The sequence below is a fragment of the Geotrypetes seraphini genome, chromosome 7 (genome assembly GCF_902459505.1).
Source record: "Geotrypetes seraphini chromosome 7, aGeoSer1.1, whole genome shotgun sequence".
NCBI classification, from domain to species: Eukaryota; Metazoa; Chordata; class Amphibia; order Gymnophiona; family Dermophiidae; genus Geotrypetes; species Geotrypetes seraphini.
Genome location: NC_047090.1, coordinates 133,799,042 through 133,821,712, shown reverse-complemented (window position 1 = coordinate 133,821,712; position 22,671 = coordinate 133,799,042). Strand labels below are relative to the sequence as shown.

The following is a 22,671-nucleotide window of genomic DNA, read 5'->3' as shown; positions in this document are numbered from 1 at the left end:
CAAAATGTGTAGAGGCAGGAGCAGCATACGTGCATCACGCAAGTGATTAAGGTCTTTATTTAAGAGAGTGTAACTAATTGTCAGGTGATTTATGCTGTTAGTCATAGGTTTCAGAGGATAGGGTATTTGATCTGAAACATGCATGCTACTTTAATATTCAGTGTGCCCCTACGAATGGGTTTAGGCCCACTCAAAACTGCAGCACTGTTGCTATTCTTGGCTTTATATGAGTAAATATGAGTATGGCTCAGTGGTTAGAGCTATAACCTTGACACCCTGAGGTGGTGGTGGGTTCAAACCCCGCGCTGCTCCATGTGACCCTGGGCAAGTCACTTAGTTCTTCACTGCCCCAGGTACATTAGATTGTGAGTCCAGGGGGACAGATAGGGAAAATGCTTGGAGTACCTGTATGTAAACCACTTTGAGTGTGGTTGTAAAACTACAAAAAGGCAGTATACAAGCCCCAATCCCCTTCCCTTTCCCTTAAATAGATTCTGAGCTGAAGGTGTTTCTGAAGCTAGAGCCAGTACTATATATGTCCTGACCAGGGAGGGGGAGAAATTTAAGTCTGGGTAAGCTTACAATGTCCAACTTAAAGTAAAGAGGGGGGGAGGGTGCAAGTAAAACTGGAGAGTGATAAAATAAATAGCAGTGATTGTTTAAAATCTGTAAATTCTGCTGGTTGACAATTTGAGCTGAGCATGAACAATGAGAGGAGAGCATTCCTGAAAGAAAGTGTGCATGACAATTATAAGGACACCTAGAGACAGCTGATGACTCGAGCGGTGCAGTAGGCTCAAAGAGAAATTTTAGAGAAGACTTTAGAGTTAGGGGACAATGCTGAATAAAAGAAAGTTGCTGTCTGTAAGGTAGGAAAGCTTGTATTTTAAAGTTTAGCTGTATTTGGTGTGGAAAGAGAGCTGGTGAATGAAATTCTACTTTTTATTTGATGAAAGAAAAACAGGTATGGGGGTGTGTGGGTGCTGAAAAAAGCAAATGAAAGTGTAACCAAAGGACTGATTCTTAAATCAGTCCTTCTTTTTGCTTTTTTCCTGGAATGAGAAAAGGCTTTTCTAAGGCTATCTGGTAGAGAATGACACGGTGAAAAAATTTCTCCCCGTCTCCGCGACCACCGTCCCTGTCACCGCCCCATCCCCGTGACCACTGTCCCCGCCCCGTCCCCGTGACCACTGTCACCGCCCCGTCACTGTGACTAATATCCCCGCAGCATCCATACAAGCCTCAGTAGTGCAATATTTAGCTTATTCCTTCCTTATAAATCAAAGTTCTGGCTGCTGAACTAGAGAAAAAGATGTTCAGCTGGCAGGGCTGTGTTTATAAATTTTTATAAACACAACTAATATACTTCTTTATCCTAAAGCCAAAAAAAAAAAAAAAATAGAAATTTTTTTTTCTACCTTTGTTGTCTGGTTTCTGTTTCCCTCATCTGTTCATTCAATTCCTTCCATCCACTGTCTGTCTTCTCTCTGCGTCTTCCATTTGCTCTGTTACTGTGCCTCTCTCTTCACCCCCCCCCATTGGTCTGGCACACATCTTCTTCCCTCCGCTCCCCCATAGTCTGGCATCTCTATCTTCTTCCCTTCCAGCGTATTCTCCCCACTCTTTCTTCCCCATTTCCCTTCAGTGTCTTCTCCCCACTCTTTCTTCCCCATTTATCTTCAGCGTCTTCTCCCCACTCTTTCTTCTCCATTTCCCTTCAGCGTCTTTTCCCCACTCTTTCTTCCCCATTTCCCTTCACTTCTTTTCTCCACTCTCTGTTCCCCATTTCCCTTCAGTGTCTTCTCCCCCCATTTCCCTTTATCGTCGTCTGCCCCCATTTCCCTTTATCGTCGTCTGCCCCCATTTCCCTTCAGCGTTGTCTGCCCACTCTGTCTTTTCCGTGTCCTTTCAGCGTCTGTTCCTTTCCTCCACCACCCTTCCCTCTCGCCACCTCACAACCCTTCGACACCCTTCGCGCGGCCCCCTCCCTCCTTCCTACCTACCCGAATCTATCTATCTATCTATCTCCCTCCCCTTTACCTTCACGGTGCGTTTTGAGAAAATTCTTCAAAGCCATCGGAGCCTGCAAGCAGTAGCGTGTGTGTGGGCGGAAACTTCTCTTCTGACGCAACCAGAAGTTGCGTCAGAGGAGAAGCTTCCATTCACACACACACGCTACTGCTTGCAGGCTCCGACGGCTTTATGAAGAAGTTACTCAAAACGCGCCGCAAAGATAAGGGGGAGGGAGATAGATAGATTCGGGTAGGTAGGAAGGAGGGAGGGGGCTGCGCACGATTGGTGACAGCGCGCGTTCCCTCCCTTAACTGCGGGAACAAGGCCATTCACCGCTCCACGGGGCGGTGGATGGCCTTGTCCCAGTACCCTCAGTGAGCACTTTTTCCCCCTCACCGTTTTGGCGGGTTGCCCGCGGCTAGCCATGGGTAACAGCCACCGTGTCATTCTCTACTATCTGGATAATAATTTTTGTTATGGACTTTCCTCCAAGAGCTTGCCCATACCTTTTTTTAATTTCTCATGTTAGTCATGAGCACATCATCCATCAATAATGTGCTGACGGAGTTAAAAAGGCATTATAAAATTGTTTACGGTATGCTGGCCATTAGTTTAATAGACTATCCTCTTTGTACTTACTATCCTTGCTTTACTTCCTTGCCACACTACATCTTCCCTACATGGATCCATTTCCAGTATCTCCCTCTCCCTCTACTCTTGTAGTCCAGCATCTTTTCTCCCTCTCCCTACCCCACTCTCATGGCTAAACATCTCCTTTTCCTTCCACCCCCTTGCATCTTCCTGTCCCATTTCTCTCCCTTTCTGCCCCCTCCCCTTTCATGGTCCGTCATTTCTCCTCCTTTTCCATCCCTCATGGTTCTACATTATTCCATCTCTTTTCCTACTGTCCCCATGATCCATAGCTTTCCCTCCCATTTTTCAGCATCTTTCCTTCCTTCCCTTCCACATCCAGGTCTAACATTTCTCCCTCATTTTCCTCCTTTTCTTCCTTCCTTGCAGGGTCCAGGACTTCTTTCTTTCTTCCCGACTGCTCTCCCATCCAGCATTTCTCTCCCTCCCCCTCTGGTCCAGCATCTTTTTCTGCCTCTTCCTTCTCTCCCTCCATCCCACTGTCCCTCCCCTCTGTTCCCATCATTTCTTCCTCCAGTCACTTCCCTCTATCCCCAGTCTGGCAGATTCCCCTTTCTCTCTCAAATTCCCTCATCCATATACAAACACACAGGCTGGCATATTCCCCTCTCTCTCAAATCCCCCCCCCTCCACATACAAACACACAAGCTTTCTTATCAGATCCTTCTTCAGATACAACTTCCTGTTTTGCATGGGCAGAATGTGGCAAAAAGAAAGCTCTAGACTCAGTGCCATGTCTACAGCCCTGTGTGAATTGAAATGCATTAAAGGTAGACTGGGAAGGTGAGGGAAATGAGGAAGATATACTTGGACCATGGGGGCCTCTTGGAAATCTGGGACCCACTAATGGCAGCCCTGTGGGTAAGAGGGATGAGTGAGTTGTGAAAATACATTTCTAGAACATTTCCTATAGTGAACTTGCCAAAGTCTAGAGTGAGAGATTCTCTGGTGACTAAAATAGAATTGAAGACTTGCTATTAGTGAGGCATAAATCTAATAGCAAGTCTTCAATTCTATTTTAGTCACCAGAGAATCTCTCACTCTAGACTTTGGCAAGTTCACTATAGGAAATCTGGCAAGTTCACTATAGGAAATCTGGTAAGTTCACTATAGGAAATTTGGCAAGTTCACATACTGAAATCTGGTGATTTAGCTTAAAGCCATAAGAAAACAAAGTCTGTTCTGACTGCTGTTGAAATATGTGAAATTGTGGGCTAAGGGGAGAAGGGGAATAGGGATTTGTCAGGAGAGATGCTGGACTATGGGAGGGGGAGGAATGGGGGAGAGTTGCCTAGTGTCCACTCATGTTAACCCTGGCCTCACGCAGAATGCCTATACCACTGTTATATGATACACAGGGCTAGTAGCCTTTGTGGGTGCGGTAGGTGGGGGGAATACATGCTCACATAACATAACATTCTGCTTATATACTGCAGGATTGTGAAGCTGTATGCAGTTAACAAAAGAGAAAGTTGTTACAATTGAATAGATTTATTTTGAGCTGGTAAACCTTTTATTTCAGTTGGAATTTTTTTGCAAGCCCTGTCAGAAAACGTTATAAACTCAAGAAACAGAGTAATATTTTTTTTTCCTGTAGGGAGCCTGTTTGCCGTTTCTACAACCGCCAGATCCGAAGCAAACATCTAGCCATTAAGAAGATGAATGAAATTCAGAAGAATATTGATGGCTGGGAAGGCAAAGACATCGGCCAGTGCTGCAATGAGCTGATTATGGAAGGCTCACTCATCAGGGTTGGAGCCAAACATGAGCGCCATATCTTCCTTTTTGATGGTTTGATGATCAGCTGCAAGGCTAACCACAGCCAGTCCCGTCTGCCAGGGTACAGCAGTGCAGAGTATAGGCTCAAGGAGAAGTTCATCATGAGAAAGGTTCATATCAATGACAAAGATGACACTTGTGAGTACAAGAATGCCTTTGAGCTTGTTTCCAAGGATGAGAACACCATTGTGTTTGCTGCCAAATCTGCAGAGGAAAAGAGTAACTGGATGGCAGTTCTCATCTCCCTTCAGTACCGTGGCACTTTGGACCGAATGCTTGATTCTGTGTTGCAGCAAGAAGAGAATGAGCAACCTCTGAGACTTCCTAGTACTGAGCTTTATCGTTTTGCAGAGGAAAACTCAGAAGAAAATATTGTTTTTGAGGACAGCCTGCAAAACAGTGTTGGTATTCCCATCATTAAAGGTGGAACAGTGCTAAAATTGATTGAAAGGCTAACCTATCATATGTATGCAGGTAGGACCCATTAATTTTTTTCATATAGCAAGTCGCAAGGGAATTATATCTATTTAATGAGAACACTTTGCTGCTTTAAATTGTTCCTCTGTTACATTTGGGAGCATAGTTATGTAATGAAACCTAGTTACTAATAACGGGTTAACAGTAAAATAACATGTCTTAACCAGGGCTCTGAAGCAATTTTGTGGATTACTGGAGTTGGTGAAAATATTCTGACTCAGATTCCTAATAGAGTTAAATTGTTTGTCATGTAAATATAATAATGCTTAAATTTTCTTATTTCACAGATGATTTGATTAACCCATTTTTTTCAGGATATGTTTTACTTTAAAAATATATTTTAATATCAAGTTCTTTGATTACAAAATAATATTTTATTATATTTATGTTAGTGAAAATGGCACCTAGAGAATTTCAAGTTTTTTTCAAGTTTATTAGGATTTTATATACCGCCTATCAAGGTTATCTAAGCGGTTTTACAATCAGGTACTCAAGCATTTTCCCTCTCTGTCCCGGTGGACTCACAATCTAGCTAACGTACCTGGGGCTATGGAGGACTGAGTGACTTGACCAGGGTCACAAGGAGCAGCGCGGGGTTTGAACCCACAACCCCAGGGTGCTGAAGCTGTAGATCCAACCACTGCGCCACACTCCATCCCGGTAAACTCTGTCTGATCCCATCTGCATGGCCCTGCGCAAGGATGACACGCAAATTTACCAAGTCCCAAATAGAGTCTAGAGTAACATTCATGGGTTTAGGAACAGAGAATATACTTGCTTGCATTGTCCCAGCTTCCACAGCAATGGCAGTCTTCTCCCTCTGGGAACCTTGCTCCATTTCAGGTCCCCTCGTTGTTCTCACCGCAGTCTCGTCTTCCTCCAGTGCTTTACTCACTTCAGCCTCCCGGGAAACGAAGTCTGCCTCCTCGGGCTGACTACTCTCCCGTGGAGAGCTAGCACGCTGCGGCTGAGGGGGCGGGGTTCTAGCGTCGGAGCTCAGAGTCGACTCTAGCCCAGGGAAACTTGCTGCGACCTCACTCCTTCCCGGCGATTCCAGCGGGCGACTCCCCGATGCAGCTGCTGCCTCTTGATTCAGGCGCCGCAAAAAAATCCTCCATAGACATCTGAAGGGGAGTCTCCAGGCGCCTCGAGTCTCCAGAAGCGCCTTTCCCTCTCCTTTTCGGCATTGCTGGGGCACAAGGTAAATGTTATTTCGTTAGGATCTCTGGCGGCGTCTCGCTCACTCTCATCAGCACGCGGCCATCTTGGATCCATCGGCCTGGAGTGCTCTATCTGTTCATTTGTTATTTGTTTGAGCAGAACTGTTATTTGTTGGGAAGTTTTCCCATTTTGCATTACTTCACCTGCTCTTGGAGGAGCTCTTGCATGCTTTGAAACCACCTGTTGGTAGCAGTGGAGCTCTCAGTGAAGTAAGAGGGTTACAGCAATAATCCGGAGTGGATTCCTTCTGCAGAGTTCATGGTATTGTGAGAATTACCTGCTTGTCCAGAGTAACACATATGGAAAAGATATTATTAAGATAAGAACATAATCTCTTTTTTCTTGAGAAAGTTTGATGAAGATGTTAAAATCAGAAGCAAAATTATATAGTTCTAGGTACATCTAGGCATCTGTTTTGCAAAAATGAATTGCTTGAGACATAAAAAAAAAACAAAAAACTAACAAATTCTGCAGCAGAAATAACCTTTCAAAAGAGCTGTTATTCTTTTCTTTTTTTTCTTAATTATAATTTGTGTTTATGTATCTAGTAATCATAGTTCACTTTATCTCCTGAAATCTTTGCAGACCCTAACTTTGTACGCACCTTCCTCACCACCTATCGGTCCTTTTGTAAGCCACATGAGCTGTTGACATTGTTGATTGAAAGGTAAGTGACCCTTCCAAGTAGATTCTGATTCTTGGTTTCATTCTGTTATTATTACTATGCTATTTGTTAATGAGACTGTACGCTGCTCTATCAGTTCAGTAGTGGCATTGTAAACTACTTGATGTGAGAACTCTTAACATTACATTGAGTGGCTCCTAATAGAATTGTTAAGTGAGGCCACTTCTATTAGAAGAGGCTTTTATGATTGAGAGAGGAGTTGCGTGGAGCCCTCTTACATCTGCCAGAACTAAGTTATTACATATTCGTTTCCATGCTAAACACCAATGAAACCAATCACAGCATAATCTAGATTCTAGAAGACAAATACAGACTCAAGTCTCCATACTTCATGAGACAAAACAAATGTTATTTCAATAGTTTTTTAAATTCCCCCACCCTTGCTTGCTTCTTAATGTAAGATGGAAGTTTATTCCATTTTTTAGAGGCAGCATAAGAAAAAACCCCAGTCCTGACTGTCTGCAATCTAACCCCTCTCCTTGCTGGTATCGTCGGATCACGGTGTGTTGAGGAACATAACTGTGGTAGAGAACTATATGAGGTTACACACTGCACCAGGTAGCCAGGAGCATGACCCTGTATGCTCAGATATGTCGGAAGTAAAAACTTATATCTGATCCAAAACTCAATTTTCAGCCAGTACAACTTATAATAGAACTCAAACACATGATCAGTGAATGTATACTAGAGGTTGGCAAATCCAGGTACACAATATTTCAATAATCCAACCTCCTCAAAATCATTGACTTCAATATTTTTTGAAAATCAGATTTAGATAACATAGGCTGCATTTTACTCTGCAACCTCAACTTGAAATAAGAATTGCCAAACACTACGTTCAGTGTCCCTGATTCTGTGTTTCCTGCATCCCTTCTCTGTCCCTTTCCCTTACCCAGCTTGTTTCTCTCTTTTCCTTTCCCATTGCAACCCCTCATCTTGGAGCCAGCATCTCTCCCTCCATTGGTCCAGCATCTCCATTTGCCTCAGATTCTGATCGCTCTATCTTTTCCCTGTGCTCCCTCCCATCCAATATTACATTACACTACATTACATTAGTGATTTCTATTCCGCTATTACCTTGCGGTTCAAGGTGGATTACAAAAGGAGTTATCTGGCCATTTCCAGAGGAATTGAAGAGTAGAATGGGTTGCTTCAGAGAGTTGGGACGAGTCTTGCGGTGTTAGTTTGTCTTCAAGGATTTCTTGAATAGCATGGTTTTTATTTCTTTTCTGAACAATTTGAACAATATAGAAACATAGAAACATAGAAACATAGAAATAGACGGCAGATAAGGGCCCACGGCCCATCTAGTCTGCCCACCTTAATGTCCCTCCCCTACCTTTGCCCTGTGAATAGATCCCATGTGCCGATCCCATTTGGCCTTAAAATCAAGCACGCTGCTGGCCTCAATCACCTGTAGTGGAAGACTATTCCAGCGATCAACCACTCTTTCAGTGAAAAAGAATTTCCTGGTGTCACCTCGTAGTTTCCCGCCCCTGATTTTCAACGGATGCCCTCTTGTTTTCGTGGGACCCTTGAAAAAGAAGATATCTTCCTCCGCCTCGATGCGGCCCGTAAGATACTTGAACGTCTCGATCATGTCCCCCCTCTCTCTGCGCTCCTCGAGCGAGTATAGCTGTAATTTGTCAAGCCGTTTTTCGTATGGTAGATCCTTGAGTCCCGAGACCATCCGGGTGGCCATTCTTTGCACCGACTCCAGTCTCAGCACATCCTTGCGATAATGCGGCCTCCAGAATTGCACACAGTATTCCAGGTGGGGCCTCACCATGGATCTATACAATGGCATAATGACTTCCGCCTTACGACTGACGAAACCCCTTCGTATGCAGCCCATGATTTGTCTTGCCTTGGACGAAGCCTGCTCCACTTGATTGGCAGACTTCATGTCCTCACTGACGATTACCCCCAAGTCTCGTTCTGCTACCGTTTTTGCTAGGATCTCGCCATTAAGGGTATAAGACTTGCATGGATTCTGGCTGCCCAGGTGCATAACTTTGCATTTTTTGGCATTGAAGTTGAGTTGCCATGTCCTAGACCATCGCTCCAGTAGGAGTAGGTCGTGCATCATGTTGTCGGGCACTGAATCTTCGTCTGTTGTGCATTTGCCCACTACATTACTCAGTTTGGCGTCATCGGCGAATAATGTTATTTTACCTCGAAGCCCTTCTGCCAAGTCTCTTATAAAGATGTTGAATAGGATTGGGCCCAAGACTGAGCCCTGTGGTACTCCACTAATCACCTCCGTCATTTCGGAGGGGGTGCCGTTCACCACCACCCTTTGGAGCCTACCTCCAAGCCAGCTCCCAACCCATTTCGTCAATGTGTTACCTAATCCTATAGAACTCATCTTGCTCAGTAACCTGCGGTGTGGTACGCTATCGAATGCTTTGCTAAAGTCCAGGTACACGATGTCCAGGGACTCCCCTATATCCAGCTTTCCCGTTACCCAGTCAAAGAAGCTGATCAGGTTGGATTGGCAGGATCTCCCCTTAGTAAATCCATGTTGTCGGGGATCCCGTAGATTCTCCTCATCCAGGATCTTATCTAATTGGTGTTTGATTAGAGTTTCCATTAGTTTGCTCACTATCGATGTTAGACTCACTGGTCTGTAGTTTGCTGTCTCCATCTTTGAGCCTTTCTTGTGGAGTGGAATGACGTTAGCCATCCTCCAGTCCAACGGGACGCTGCCTGTACTAAGGGAGAGGTTGAAGAGCGCGGACAGTGGCTCCGCCAAGACATCACTCAGCTCCCTAAGCACCCTGGGGTGCAGGTTGTCCGGCCCCATTGCTTTGTTAACCTTGAGCTTTGACAGCTCACCGTAGACACTGCTGGGCGTAAACTCAAAGTTACTAAACGGGTCAACTGAGCCAACCCTTGTCTGTAGCTGAGGGCCGAGCCCTGGTGCTTCTCGGGTGAAGACTGAGCAGAAGTATTCATTTAATAGTTGGGCTTTTTCCGAATCCTTTTCCACATAGTCTCCGTCTGGTTTCCTAAGACGTACAATCCCGCCTGAGTTTTTTCTTCTATCACTGATATACCTGAAGAAGGATTTATCTCCCTTCTGGATGTTCTTTGCTAGAGACTCCTCCATGAGGAATTTAGCCTCCCTGACTGCTGTTTTGACGGCTTTTGATTTGGCCAGGTAGTCTGCTCTAGAGTCCTGCTTCCCTGATTGTTTGTAAGAGATGAATGCTTTTTTCTTCTCCTTGATCAGGTCTGAGATCTCCACAGTAAACCACTGTGGCTTATTGTTCCTTCGCCGTTTACTTACTGATTTTACATAGCGGTTTGTTGCTTCTTGTATGGTTGCTTTCAAAGTCGACCACATGTCTTCCACGTTATCGGTTTCTTCTTGGCTTTGTAGCGCCTGGTGAACGAAGTCTCCCATTTCTTTGAAATTTGTGTCCTTGAATTTGAGGACTTTGGTTAGTGTAGTAGATTTAGTGAAACCTTTCCTGATATTGAACCATACCATGTTGTGGTCACTGGAGGCCAATGTGTCGCCCACCGAGACCTCTGTGACACTTTCTCCATTGGTAAGTATCAGGTCCAGTATTGCCTGATCCCTTGTCGGTTCCAACACCAGTTGCCTGAGGCTTGCTCCTTTCATAGAGTTTAATAGCCTCCTGCTGCTGCCGGAAGCAGAGGTAAGTGTAACCCAATCCACATCAGGCATGTTGAAGTCACCTAGCAATACTGTGTCCCCACGCAAGGTGATATTTTCTATATCTTCGATTATTTCCATATCCAGGTCATCCTGTTGTCTTGGGGGTCTGTAAATTACGCCAAGATACAAGCATTTGTCCTTCCCTCTGGCCAAATTAACCCAAAGGGATTCCCCAGTATACTGGACATCTGAGATTCTCGTGACCTTAATGTCATCTTTAGTATATAATGCTACACCCCCTCCCTTCCTACCCTCTCTGTCCCGGCGAAGCAAGTTGTAACCCGGTATGACCATGTCCCACCCGTGGGAGTCTGTGAGCCAGGTTTCGGATATCGCCACCACATCCAGGCCGGCATTCCTTATTTCTGTTTCCAATTCCAGGATCTTGTTTCCTAAACTGTGTGCGTTGACGTACATAGCCCTCCATGTTATATTTTTGTTATGTCTCAGTGGGGATATTCCTGTTTGAGCTATTTGAACACCTTTAGCATTGTTTGTGTTATTTGTGCTTTCCTGAGGCTCAGAACCACAATGTGTACTCCCCATATACCCAGAACTACAGTGTGTACTCCCCCTAGACCCGGAATTACAATGTGACCCATAAATATGATGTGACCCTACTCCCGACTCAAAAGTGTGTGCACTCACCCCTGACCCAGAATTTCGGTGTCTACTTTCCTCAGCCTCATAAATGTATTGGCATTTTAGTTCGCCTGGTATGTTGTTTGTGCCTGTACCCTCCCCCGACTTACCTAGTTTAAAGCCCTGTGGAGTAGGCGGGCTAGGCGGTGTCCGAGGACATTCTTCCCTCTTCTGGTTAGGTGTAGCCCGTCGTGTCCCTGTAGTCCTTGCAATGCTTCTCCATGGTGCAGAAACCCGAAGTTCATCTCCTTGCACCATCCTCGCAGCCAGTCGTTCGCCCTTTGTATTCGATCCTCTCTGGCTCTGCCCTTGCCCCTCACTGGGAGAATCGAGGAGAAGACTACCTGCGCATCCATCCTCCTCAGCTTCTCCCCCAGGGCCCTGAAATCTTCAGGTATGCTGTCCGGGCTGCTCCTTGCGGTGTCGTTGGTTCCGACGTGGATTAGAACCATGGGGAAGTGGTCTCGGGGCTTGATGAGTCTGTCAATGCAAGCAGTGACATCCCGGATCCTGGCCCCTGGAAAACAGCAGACCTCTCTTGATTGTAGGTCTGGTCTGCAGATTGGTCCCTCGGTGCCCCTCAGCAGCGAATCTCCAATGACCACCACTCTGCGCTTCTTAGGGGTGGGCTGTACTGTTGATTCTGGAGTTGGAACCGTCTGCTGAACAACTACTTGTAGCTCTTTCTCCGGACCTTCCTGTAGCAGCTGATATCTGTTCCTCAGGGCGATATGAGGTGTCGATGTTGAGCTGTCCTGTATGGGGGAAAAAGAGACAGAGTTAGGTCCTCTGCATTTTCTTGTGGAGGAAGTCACCAACTGCCAGGAGTCAGCATCTCCAACCACTTCCTGCATTCCGGTAGTTTGTCTCAAGGTGGCCGTTTTGGATGCTATGGGTGTTCCCAGGGTGGTCTTGTCAGGTTCCTGTTCAGCGATCTGAGACAGCTCCTGGATGACTCCATCGATGAAGGTCTCGTCGTCTCGGATGCTCCTTAAGCGCTGAACCTCCTCTCTCAGGCTCTTTAGCTCCATCAAAAGGCTTTCGTTCGGTTGAACCATTACTTCTGTCTGCGTTGAGACTGTAGACATCTTTGAGGGGATGGCCTCGGTCTGTACAGAGACCTCTGCCCTCCGTCCTGGTTCTCCTTCCATCTGTACTCGGACCATAGCCATCCCCTGGGTGCTCTCGGTGACTGAACTGCCTGTTTTGATTGAAGTCTTGCTGCTTCTAGTCCTACCTGCCATTACAAAGGTTTATTGTTATTATTTCTTAATTTTAATTTTTTTTTTTTTTTTTAAGGATGTTTGTTAGGGTGGGGGCTGTTAGGTGTTGGTCAGTAAGTGTTGAGGGAGGGATAGAGGTAGTTAGTTAGTTCTTGGTCTGAGGGATGGAGTAGTTAGTTAGTTAGTTAGTAGTAGTAGTTAGTTAGTTAATTGTCAGTTAAGAACGTCTGTTTGTTAGTGTGCCGGTTTAGTGAGAAAGATTTAGTAGCTTGTTGGTGAGATAGAAAGTTGTAAGATTGAGAGTTAAAGACTTGGTAGAAAGTTGTAGATTGATAGTTAAAGACTTGGTAGAACGCTAAAGAAAGACTGAAGACAATTGATTAGTTAGCTAGTCTTATAAGTTGGGAGTCCGGCTATAGTTGATAGCCCTTTCTTAATGCCCTTCTTGAGGCCCTTCGCAAAGGCGCTCTCGCTAAGGCGAGTGCCTTTGCCGCTCGCCTTCGCTGCGCGCCGAACGGCTGTGCGCCGTTGGCTCGTCCCCTTTTATGGGGGGAGTTTGACTGGTGATGTCAGGGGTGGGCGGAGTTAGGTCTCGCCTCTTCCCCTGCTAGCACCGCCTTCTCTGCTCCTCTCTCTGCTTCTTCCTGCTAGCACACTCTCCGCTCACTGTTCTGCCATGTGCTCAGAACTCTGCTACCATGTGCTCAGGACTAGGCACAGCTCCTACAGTCTCCCTTCGGCTGGCCTTGCACTGTGAACTCTCTGCTGTTGGCTCGTCCCCTTTTATGGGGGGAGTTTGGCTGGTGATGTCAGGGGTGGGCGGAGTTAGGTCTCGCCTCTTCCCCTGCTAGCACCGCCTTCTCTGCTCCTCTCTCTGCTTCTTCCTGCTAGCACACTCTCCGCTCACTGTTCTGCCATGTGCTCAGAACTCTGCTACCATGTGCTCAGGACTAGGCACAGCTCCTACAGTCTCCCTTCGGCTGGCCTTGCACTGTGAACCCTTTCCCCCATATAGCCTCTCCTTCAATTTCCTCCATCCCCCTCCTTTGTCCATATAGTCTTCCTTTTTTACACATCCCATCCTGTGAGTCTGGCATGTCTCACTTGCTCCCCTTCCCCCTGTGGGTCTAGCTTGACTCATTCATCCCCCACCCCCTCACAGGTCCAGCATGCTCTCTCTCTTCTCTGCCATTCCTTTGGGTCCAGTATCTTTCTCTCTGCCTCATATAACACCCCCTATTGCCCTGTAAACTTGGCCAGCATACAGACATGCTGATTCTGACTGGAAGTTTCTGCGGTCTGTCGTCTTCTGCATCCCACTTCTACTGATGTGGCTTCCTGTGGGCATGGCACAGAAGAAGGAAGACTATGAAGTCTGCTGATTTAGAAGCAGAGTGCATGCATCTGCATCACTTTGCTCAGTGCCAGCTGTAAGTTTAGGTGAGGTAGAGGAAAGGATATTGGACCTGTGGGAGGAGAAGGGAAGGGAGAGAGCATGCCTGACTCACAAGCCAAGAAGAATAGAAAGAGGAATGACATAGCAATGCCTCTGATGCAGTTAAAAGAATGTACTGATAGTTCTTTGAAGTTTTGTGGCTGTTTGAATCTACAAGTGGGTGCTGAAAAGTTCTCAGCCCAATGAACTTCCTAAATTCTGAGCATTATTTTGCCACTATAGCTAAAAAGAATGTTGTTTTATTTTGCAAAGTGCCAGTTTGCAGAATCGTAATGTAATGTAATGTTTTAACATTGTTTCAGATCACTGATTGAACCATGCCAATGAAAAGTGTGAAATTTTCAAGTGTGGAACTCCGAGTCGTCATGAAATTCCTATTCCTACAGAAGAAAACTCCGAAGGAAATCCATGAATGTATGATGCAAACATTGAATGACAAATGACCATGGTACTCCACAGAAGTGGTGTGCAAACTAGAGAATGACACGGTGACAAAATTCATCACCGTTCCCATCCCTGCGGATAACCGCGGGAAATAATCCCATGTTATTTTCTAGTGTCTATTTCAACCTCGGTCCTTCTACACCAGCATTCTTCAAAGCAAAGCTTGCGGGTCAGTGGTTGTGCCCAATTATACTCTGATTCTTCCCTCTCTCCTTAAAGAATGACATGAAGATGGTTTCCCGCGGTTATCCGCAGGGACGGGAACGGTGATGAATTTTGTCACCGTGTCATTCTCTAGTGCAAACTTTCAGTATGGTGATATTGAAACCAAAGATGCAGCAAGGTCTGGGAGACCTCAAATGGTGTCAATTCCTGAAATTGTTGACCAATTACCTGATTTTGTCAGATCTACGAATATCAGCTAAAACAATTGCTGAGACACTACAGATATCCAGGGAACATGATATGTTTATAATCCATGAGCAACTGGGTATATAGAAGATGTCAGCCAAACAAATGTTTGAGTGCTGACAAGAAACTTTGTCGAATGGACACATCCAAGTTGATTTTGCAGCACTTTCAGCAAGCTGGTACCAACATTTTGGAATGACTAGTTACTGTTGAAACATGGTTGCACCACTATGATCCTGAGACAAAACAACAGTCCACTCGGGTTCTTCAAGGCCAAGGAAATTCAAGACCCAAAAGTCAGCAGGAAAAGTCATAGCCACGGTATTTTGGGATCAAGAAGGTGTTGTAATGACTGGCTATCTTTCAATGGGCTAAACAGTTAATGCAGAATACTACGGTAATTTACTGTGCCAATTAAAGGAGGCATTGAAAGAAAAAAAAAGAGTGGGATGATGCAGAAAGGAATTTTCTTTTTGCAAGACAATGCACCTGCTCACAAGGCTGGCAAAGCAATAGATGTTTTGACACAATTGGGGCTTCAGTGCACAGACCATCTACCCTACTCACCAGATCTTGCTCCATCTGACTATTTTCTGTTTCCAAATCTTTAAAAGAGTTTGCAGACAGACTTTATGGGTCACCAGGCCGCGAAGTGGTACAAAACATTATCTGGCTATTTAAATAAAAAACCAAAAACTGTACTTAGGGATATTTGGAGCATTGAGATTAAGTGTCAAATTAGTGCATCTCAATGGCCACGTATTTGGTCTTGGAGAATGAGATGTACAAGGTCAGCGTCTATGAGGCAGACATGGTTTTTCCTGTTACATAGAGCTCTCTGGACCCCTGTTCGTTTACAAAAATTGGATTGCTCTAAGTCTAATAGATGCTGGCATTGTCATCTCGAGCCTGGAACTCTAGATCATTTATTATTTTATTGCCCTTTTATTAATTGTTTTTGGAAATTGATCTGGAGTCAAATAAATTGTATGTTGGAAAATCATGTAGCCCTGTCTTATGACACAATTTTATTTGGGGTGTCTTTGAGGGCTAAGTGTCAGTTATCCTCTAATAATAACAAACTTTTAATGATTTTAACAGGAGTTGCCATTTAACAAATAACATACAACTGGAAGGACTATAGAGGGTTAAATTACTGCTTTTGGTGGAGTTCGGTGTGTCATATGTATGAAATGGAGAAAACATTGGCAATTAAAAAAGGATATTTTAATAAATTTAAAAATGTTTGGGGGCCATTAATAGATTATTATAGTAAATAGATTATTATAATAAATAATTTGTATTTAACCCCATTTATTATGTATATGTGGAGGGTGGGGGGCGGGGGGGTTTAAAAGTGTTGGATATTTATAAAGATATGTGTATGGGGTTGAGGGAGATAATTCTTGTGGTGTGAAATTTGTAATAATTTCAAGTGGAAATGTATATTATGAATTTAATTATTGTACACTTGTTTGAAAATTTATAATGAATAAAGAAAAAAAAAAAAAAGAGTTTGAAAGGGTGACAATTTTCAAGTAATTCAGGGGTGATTGCAGCAGAGGAACAGTGTTTCATTGACCAGACATCAGATTATTTTTTGAAGGGTCACAGAAACTTCAGACACGATGTGCTAAGCGTGTTGAACTTAGGGGTGACTATGTGGAAGTAAGTTTCATGGCACCATATCATTACCTTTTGGTTGGTCTGAGAACTTTTCATCACCCCCTCGTATTATTTTGCTTTGACTACAGCTATTCTTTGTTGCCTCTTGGAAGTGGCCAACCTAGGTGACCACCTAGTCTTCCTTAATGGTTAAACAGACCCTGGTTGAAAAATGTAAGGATGTTTTTGTCAGGAATCTGTCTCTTCTTATGTCCTGGCCAACATGGGCCCATCAATATTCACCAGTATATCTTTAATTGTGCCTTCCTTGTTTTATAGGTTTGAGATCCCAGATCCTGAACCTACAGAAGCAGATAGGCTTGCAGCAGAGAAGGGAGAGCAGCCAATCAGCGCAGACCTTAAAAGATTTCGGAAAGAATACGTCCAACCAGTACAACTCAGGTTTGAACTTTATCTCTTCCAGTGGTAGTACTGTTGTTTTTTTTACCAACCTTTTCAACCCTCAACTTCTATAGCCTTGTTCCCTGGTAAGGACCAACTGGGTAGATGTCCGAGGATGATGGGGATCATGGTGACAAGGTGCCAATCCTCAAGCCTAGATTGAACTGCCATTTTTAATCCCTCATCCTTGCACATATTCTTTCATTAGATGATTAAGGGGGGTAAAAGTGGTACAAAGAGAAGACAAGGCTATAGCAGTGAGAGTAATTGAATTATCCCAGGACAAGCAGGCAGCTCTTCTCAACATGTGGGTAACATCATCCACGGAGCCCCGATGCCGACAGCTTCGCAAGCTGATTTGCTTGCAGAACTTAGAAAGTTTGTGGCTGCCGCACCGCGCATGTGCGAGTGCCTTCCCGCTCATGCAAGGGCACACATTTCCTCAGTTCTCAGTTTTCTGCGGAGCTGAGAAGTCATGTTTTCGATGCTCTGCGCTAGGCTCAGTTCTAAAACTTTGTGCCTTCTCTCACCGTGGCTCGTGTTCTGTTAATTTTACAGGGTCACTGTGTTTTGCGCATTTTCATTTCTTAAAAAAAACCCAAAACAACAACAAAAAAAAACAACAAAAACTTTAACTTTAATTTTATTTCTTTTGTCATGGTGGGGCCTGCGTTGTGGCCTCCGCCGACGGGTTTTGATTTTGCTGATCCGTCTATGTCCATGCCGGTCACAGGTCAGGTGGAGAAATCTTCAGCGGTGTGGATCCACTAACCTCGGTCTCGACCTCGACCTCAGCTCCGGTCAAGTCTTCTACGAGGCTCCTGCCTTTTATCTCGACCTTCATCAAACCTTCCTCGTTTGGGAAGTCCTCATCCTCGAGCAAATCTGCCAAGTCTTCTCCTGAGGAGCCGCTTTCCTCGCTGTCTTCCTCAGTTCAGGTAGCGCAGCAGTCTGTTCCAGCAGTGGTTCTGAAGCTGCCCAAGAAGCATGTCTCCAAATCGAGGCATCATTCTTCCTCCTCTTCCTTGGAGCCTATAGCCATACCAAATGTACCAGATCAAGTCTTGGTTTCACATTTGCAGGATATGATCTAGACCATTATGCCTCAGTAGTTTGGTAATTTGCTTGCCACACATACTCCTGCCTCGACTCTGCTTCCTGCAGCCCAGCATGAGCACTCAGCAGTACCACAAGGAGTCGAGTCCTTGGCAGTGCCTCGAGTTGAACCTATACACTCTATGCAAAGAGTTGAGTCTTTGCGAGTGTCTCGTTTGGAGCCTAAGCACTCTGTATAAGAAGCCTAGTCCTTGCCAGTGCCTCGAGATACCTCGACACAAGGAACTCAGTCCGTTTTGGTGTCTCGATCTCCAGCCTCCAGCCCTCCTTCCTCACATAAGGTGCTGCCTTTTTTTGAGGCATGGGCCAGGACTCTGCGACCTTCCTCTCGGCGGAACCTGCCTGGTTCGAGGCACTGTTCTCCACATCAGTCGAGGTACCCTTTGAGGCCCAGGTCCTCTTCTTGAGACAGGCCTCATTTCTCCAGGCCTTGAGACTCTTCGAGGCCTCCAACTACGAAGTCGAGAACGCCTCCTGCATATTACCACTATGATTTTTAATAATAATTTATTTTTTTGTATACCGCTATACCAAAAGTTCAAAGCGGTTCACAACAGAAAAAATGCATACAATCAATATATGTAAGATACATAATAAAACAATCAATAAGAGAATACAACTGTTAAAAAAACAAGGAGAAGTTAAAAACAGTAACACAACTAAGATGTAAACATGTCAAACAGGCATGTCTTTAAAGATTTTCTAAAATCAAAATAAATGGCCTCAAGTATAAGTTTTCCAAGCCATACATTCAGTTTGGCAGCCTGGAATGACAAAATTCTGTCGAAAAACTTGTATTGACATGATTTTGGAGAAGGGTAATTGAATAGATTTATTCTACGAATACTCTTATTAGAACAATTCAAAGAAAACTGAGAGGCAAGGTAATCTGGTAGCATCCTGAAAACTGCTTTGTTACTAATGCAGGAAAACTTGAACAGAACTCTGGACTCCACTGGCAGCCAGTGAAGTTTTTGATAGAAAGGGGTAATGTGCTCCCATTTTTTTAATCAAAAAATGAGACAAACCGCAGTGTTCTGAATCAGTTTCAATTTTTTGAGTATTTTTTTGTAAGCCCCTAAGTATATAATATTACAATAATCCAAAATAGTTAAAATGGATGTCTGCACTAGCAAACGAAAAGACGGTTCATCAAAAAATTTCTCCTGCAAGGGATTCTATCCATTCTCTCAGTCAGTCATCTGTACCTGATATTCAACCTCAGATATCAGTACTCCAGAGAGGCTTCACCTTCATCTCTGCTTTGCGAGGTACCTCGAGGTCACCTTCTTCCCCTCAAAGTCAGCCTTCCTTGCTCCTTGGAGCAGATATCTTTTTCTTTTTTCCTCACCAAATACTCTGCAAAGTATTTAGAAGAACTGGGTATGTCTCCTCTTGCGGATTCTCTTAAATTACCCACTAATAGACTTCTTTCTCAAACTTTCAAACGAAATCTTGAGACACCTTATTCCATTCCTGCTGTACCAGGAAAGCTGGAATCTTGTTACAGGTTGATCCACTGCAAGGGCTTCGAGAAATCTCAGTTGTCCCTTCTCGTGGAATCTTCTTGGACAAGAACCAATCCTGTCACAGTTTATACCACTGTCCCTCCTGAAAGAGAGGGCAGAACCATGGATTTCATCATGGTTTCTACCAAAACTCTCTTATGGCATTTGGTTGACATCCTGCCTGAATTTTACAAATCTATTCCTCTACATCGTCTTTCAGAGTTTCAGCATGTGACTACCACTCTGGCTCAACTCCACGTGCATCTCCTTCAATCTCCTATGATGCATTTGAACTTGCTTGAGGGTCACCGCCTTTTCAGTAGTGATGCGCAGGCTTGCCTGGCTCCGCACTGTAGACATGGACCCCCAATCTTCAAGATTGTCTGGCCACATTCCTTGTCAAGGCAATGAATTGTTTGATGATTCCATCAAGGCAGCTACTCAAAGATTGTCTGGCCACATTCCTTGTCAAGGCAATGAATTGTTTGATGATTCCATTGAGGCAGCTACTTAACGATTGTCTGAACATGAAAAATTGTTTGCTTTCATCACTCGTCCTAAGCCTAACCCTTCCACTTCTAAAGGCTTCAGACCTCTTCCATCTTCTCAGAGACGTTTTCCACAGAGAGCAGCTCCTTATACAAGAGCACCTTCTCAGAAACAACCATTACAGCAGCAGAGGCAACAGAAACCTCATACTCCTGCTGCGCCTAAGCTCTCTCAGCTTTTTTTTTTTTTACCACTGCTGGGAGATCATTAGATCAGCTCTCTGGGTGCTGTCCATCATCAGGGAAGGATACTCTCTTCATTTCATCCAGGTTCCTCCAGATCTGCTTCCAAAAGATTCTCCTTCTAATCCATCCCAGACCACCCTTCTTCTTCAGGAAGTTCAAGCTCTGCTTTGTCTCTGTGCCATCGAGGAGGTTCCGCTGGAACAGCAGAGAAGGGGGTTTTACTCCTGTTACTTCCTAGTCCTGAAGAAGACGGGCGGTCTGCGACACATTTTGGATCTCAGAGCCCTCAACGAATTTCTTGTCAGGGGGAAATTTTGAATGCTGTCCCTAGCATCATTGTACCCCCTTCTAGATCAGAATGCTTGGTTATGTTCTCTAGGTCTCAAAGAGGCTTACACTCCCATTCCCATTCATCCAGCCTCTCGACAGTTCCTCATATTTTGGGTGGGAAATCTACATTTTCAGTACAGAGTGCTATCTTTCGGCCTGGCTTCATCTCCAAGAGTGTTTGCCTAGTGCCTAGTTGTAGTAGCAGCAGCTCTGCGGAACCATGGGCTCCAGATGTTCCGTACCTGGATGACTGGCTCATCAAGGATTCCACAACTCAATGGGTTATTGTAGCGACCCTACGGACTATGTGGTTTCTACAAAGTTTGGGGTTCGAAATCAACCTTCTCAAATTCCAGCTACAGTCTTCTCAGAATTTACAGTTCCTCGGAGCTGTCCTGGACACTGTTCGACTCGGAGCATTCCTTCCTCAACAACGTCAGGATGCTCTCATTCGTCTCTGCCACAAGGTGTCTTCCTTGATTACAATTTCAGCAAAACATATGATGGTTCTCCTAGGTCACATGGCCTCTATAGTTCACGTGACTCCTGTTGCCAGAATTCACCTCAGAATTCCTCAGTGGACCCTGGCATCTCAGTGGGCGCAGGTTTACGACCCACTCTAACATTACAGTAACTCCTTCGTTGAGACAGTCTCTCCACTGGTGGATGCTCTCTTCCAATCTCTCCAGAGGTTTACTGTTTCAGATGCTCCCCCCATCAGAAGGTCCTCATGACAGATTACTCGACCTATGCTTGGGGGGCTCATCTCGACGGTCTCCATACTCAAGGCTATTGGTCCAGCACAGATCCTCAGTGTCATATCAATCTGTTGCAACTCAGAGCGATCTTCCATGCTCTCAAAGCTTTTCAGCAGCTTCACGACCAGGTAGTCCTCATTTGGACAGACAGCCAAGTAGCATTTACTATGTCAGCAAGCAGGGAGGAACAGGATCTCTCCCTCTTTGTCAGGAAGCTCAAAAGGTGTGGAACTGGGCAATCCATCACACCACCTTCATGAAAGCAGTCTACATTCGAGAGAAAAACCGTCTGGCGGACAAATTGAGTCGTCTTCTGCAACCTCACGAATGGACACTCAATTCCTCGCCTCTCCTGGCACTTTAAGATAGATTTCTTTGCGTCTCCCCACAACCACAAACTGCCTCAGTTCTGCTCCAGGATATACTCTCCTCATTGCCTCGAGGCAGATGCTTTCCTTCTGGAATGGACAAATCAGTTTCTCTATGCATTTCCTCCATTTCCCCTGATTCTCAAGACACTTGTCAAACTCAAACAGGAGCATGCCACCATGATTCTGATCGATCCTCAGTCGCCCAGGCAACCTTGGTTCTCCCTTCTACTTCAATTCAGCAGCAGGGAGCCAGTGCTTCTACCAGTTTGTCCCTCTCTGCTTACATAGAGTCAGGGGTCTCTACTTCATCTCAACCTGCAGTCTCTACACCTGACAGCTTGGTACCTCTCAACTTAACTATCACTCTACAGTTTTCTCTATCTGTACAGGACATTTTAGAAGCTTCTAGAAAGCCTACCACTAGACAAAGCTACAATGCTTGGTGCACCATTCATCACAAGGAGCCTCAGTCTACCTCCTTGTCTTCAGATTTTGATTACCTGTTCCACTTGTCACAATCAGGCCTCAAATCCACATCCATTTGAATCCATCTCAGTGTAATTGCTGCTTTTCATCAGCCTATTGAAGGGAAATCCCTTTCGGCTCATCCTGTGGTTTCCAGATTTATGAAAGGACTTTTCAATGTCAAACCACCTCTCAAACCTCCTCCAGTGGTTTGGGATCTCATTGTTCTTGCTCAATTGATGAAGCCTCCTTTTGAACCAATGGATAAGGCTCATCTTAAATATCTCACTTGGAAAGTGGTTTTTCTCATTGCTCTTATGTCTGCTCGCAGGGTCAGCAAGCTCCAAGCTTTAGTAGCGGACCCACCTTTCACAGTATTCATGACAAGGTGGTCCTCCGTACTCATCCTAAATTCTTACCTAAAGTGGTTTCAGAATGTCATCTCAACCAATCAATTGTACTTCCAGTGTTTTTTCCAAAGCCTCATTCTCACCCTGGAGAAACAACTCTTCATATTCTGGACTGTAAGCATGCTTTGGTTTTCTACTTGCAACGCATTCAGCCACATAGATCTGCTCCTTAACTTTTTGTCTCCTTCATTCCAAACAAGTTGGGACATCCGATTTCCAAGC

General features: G+C 44.8%; 1 protein-coding gene across 2 annotated transcripts in view; it reads left to right on the top strand.

Moving 5' to 3' along the window:
• The window catches only part of SOS2 (SOS Ras/Rho guanine nucleotide exchange factor 2), a 292,583-nt gene that overhangs the window by 143,043 nt on the left and 126,869 nt on the right, over nt 1-22,671 (top strand). For both annotated transcript variants that reach the window (XM_033951288.1, XM_033951289.1), the window contains 3 exons: nt 4,262-4,917; nt 6,727-6,808; nt 16,635-16,757. In XM_033951288.1, the coding sequence (XP_033807179.1) occupies nt 4,262-4,917; nt 6,727-6,808; nt 16,635-16,757 (861 nt within the window). The remainder of the gene's footprint in view (nt 1-4,261; nt 4,918-6,726; nt 6,809-16,634; nt 16,758-22,671) is intronic.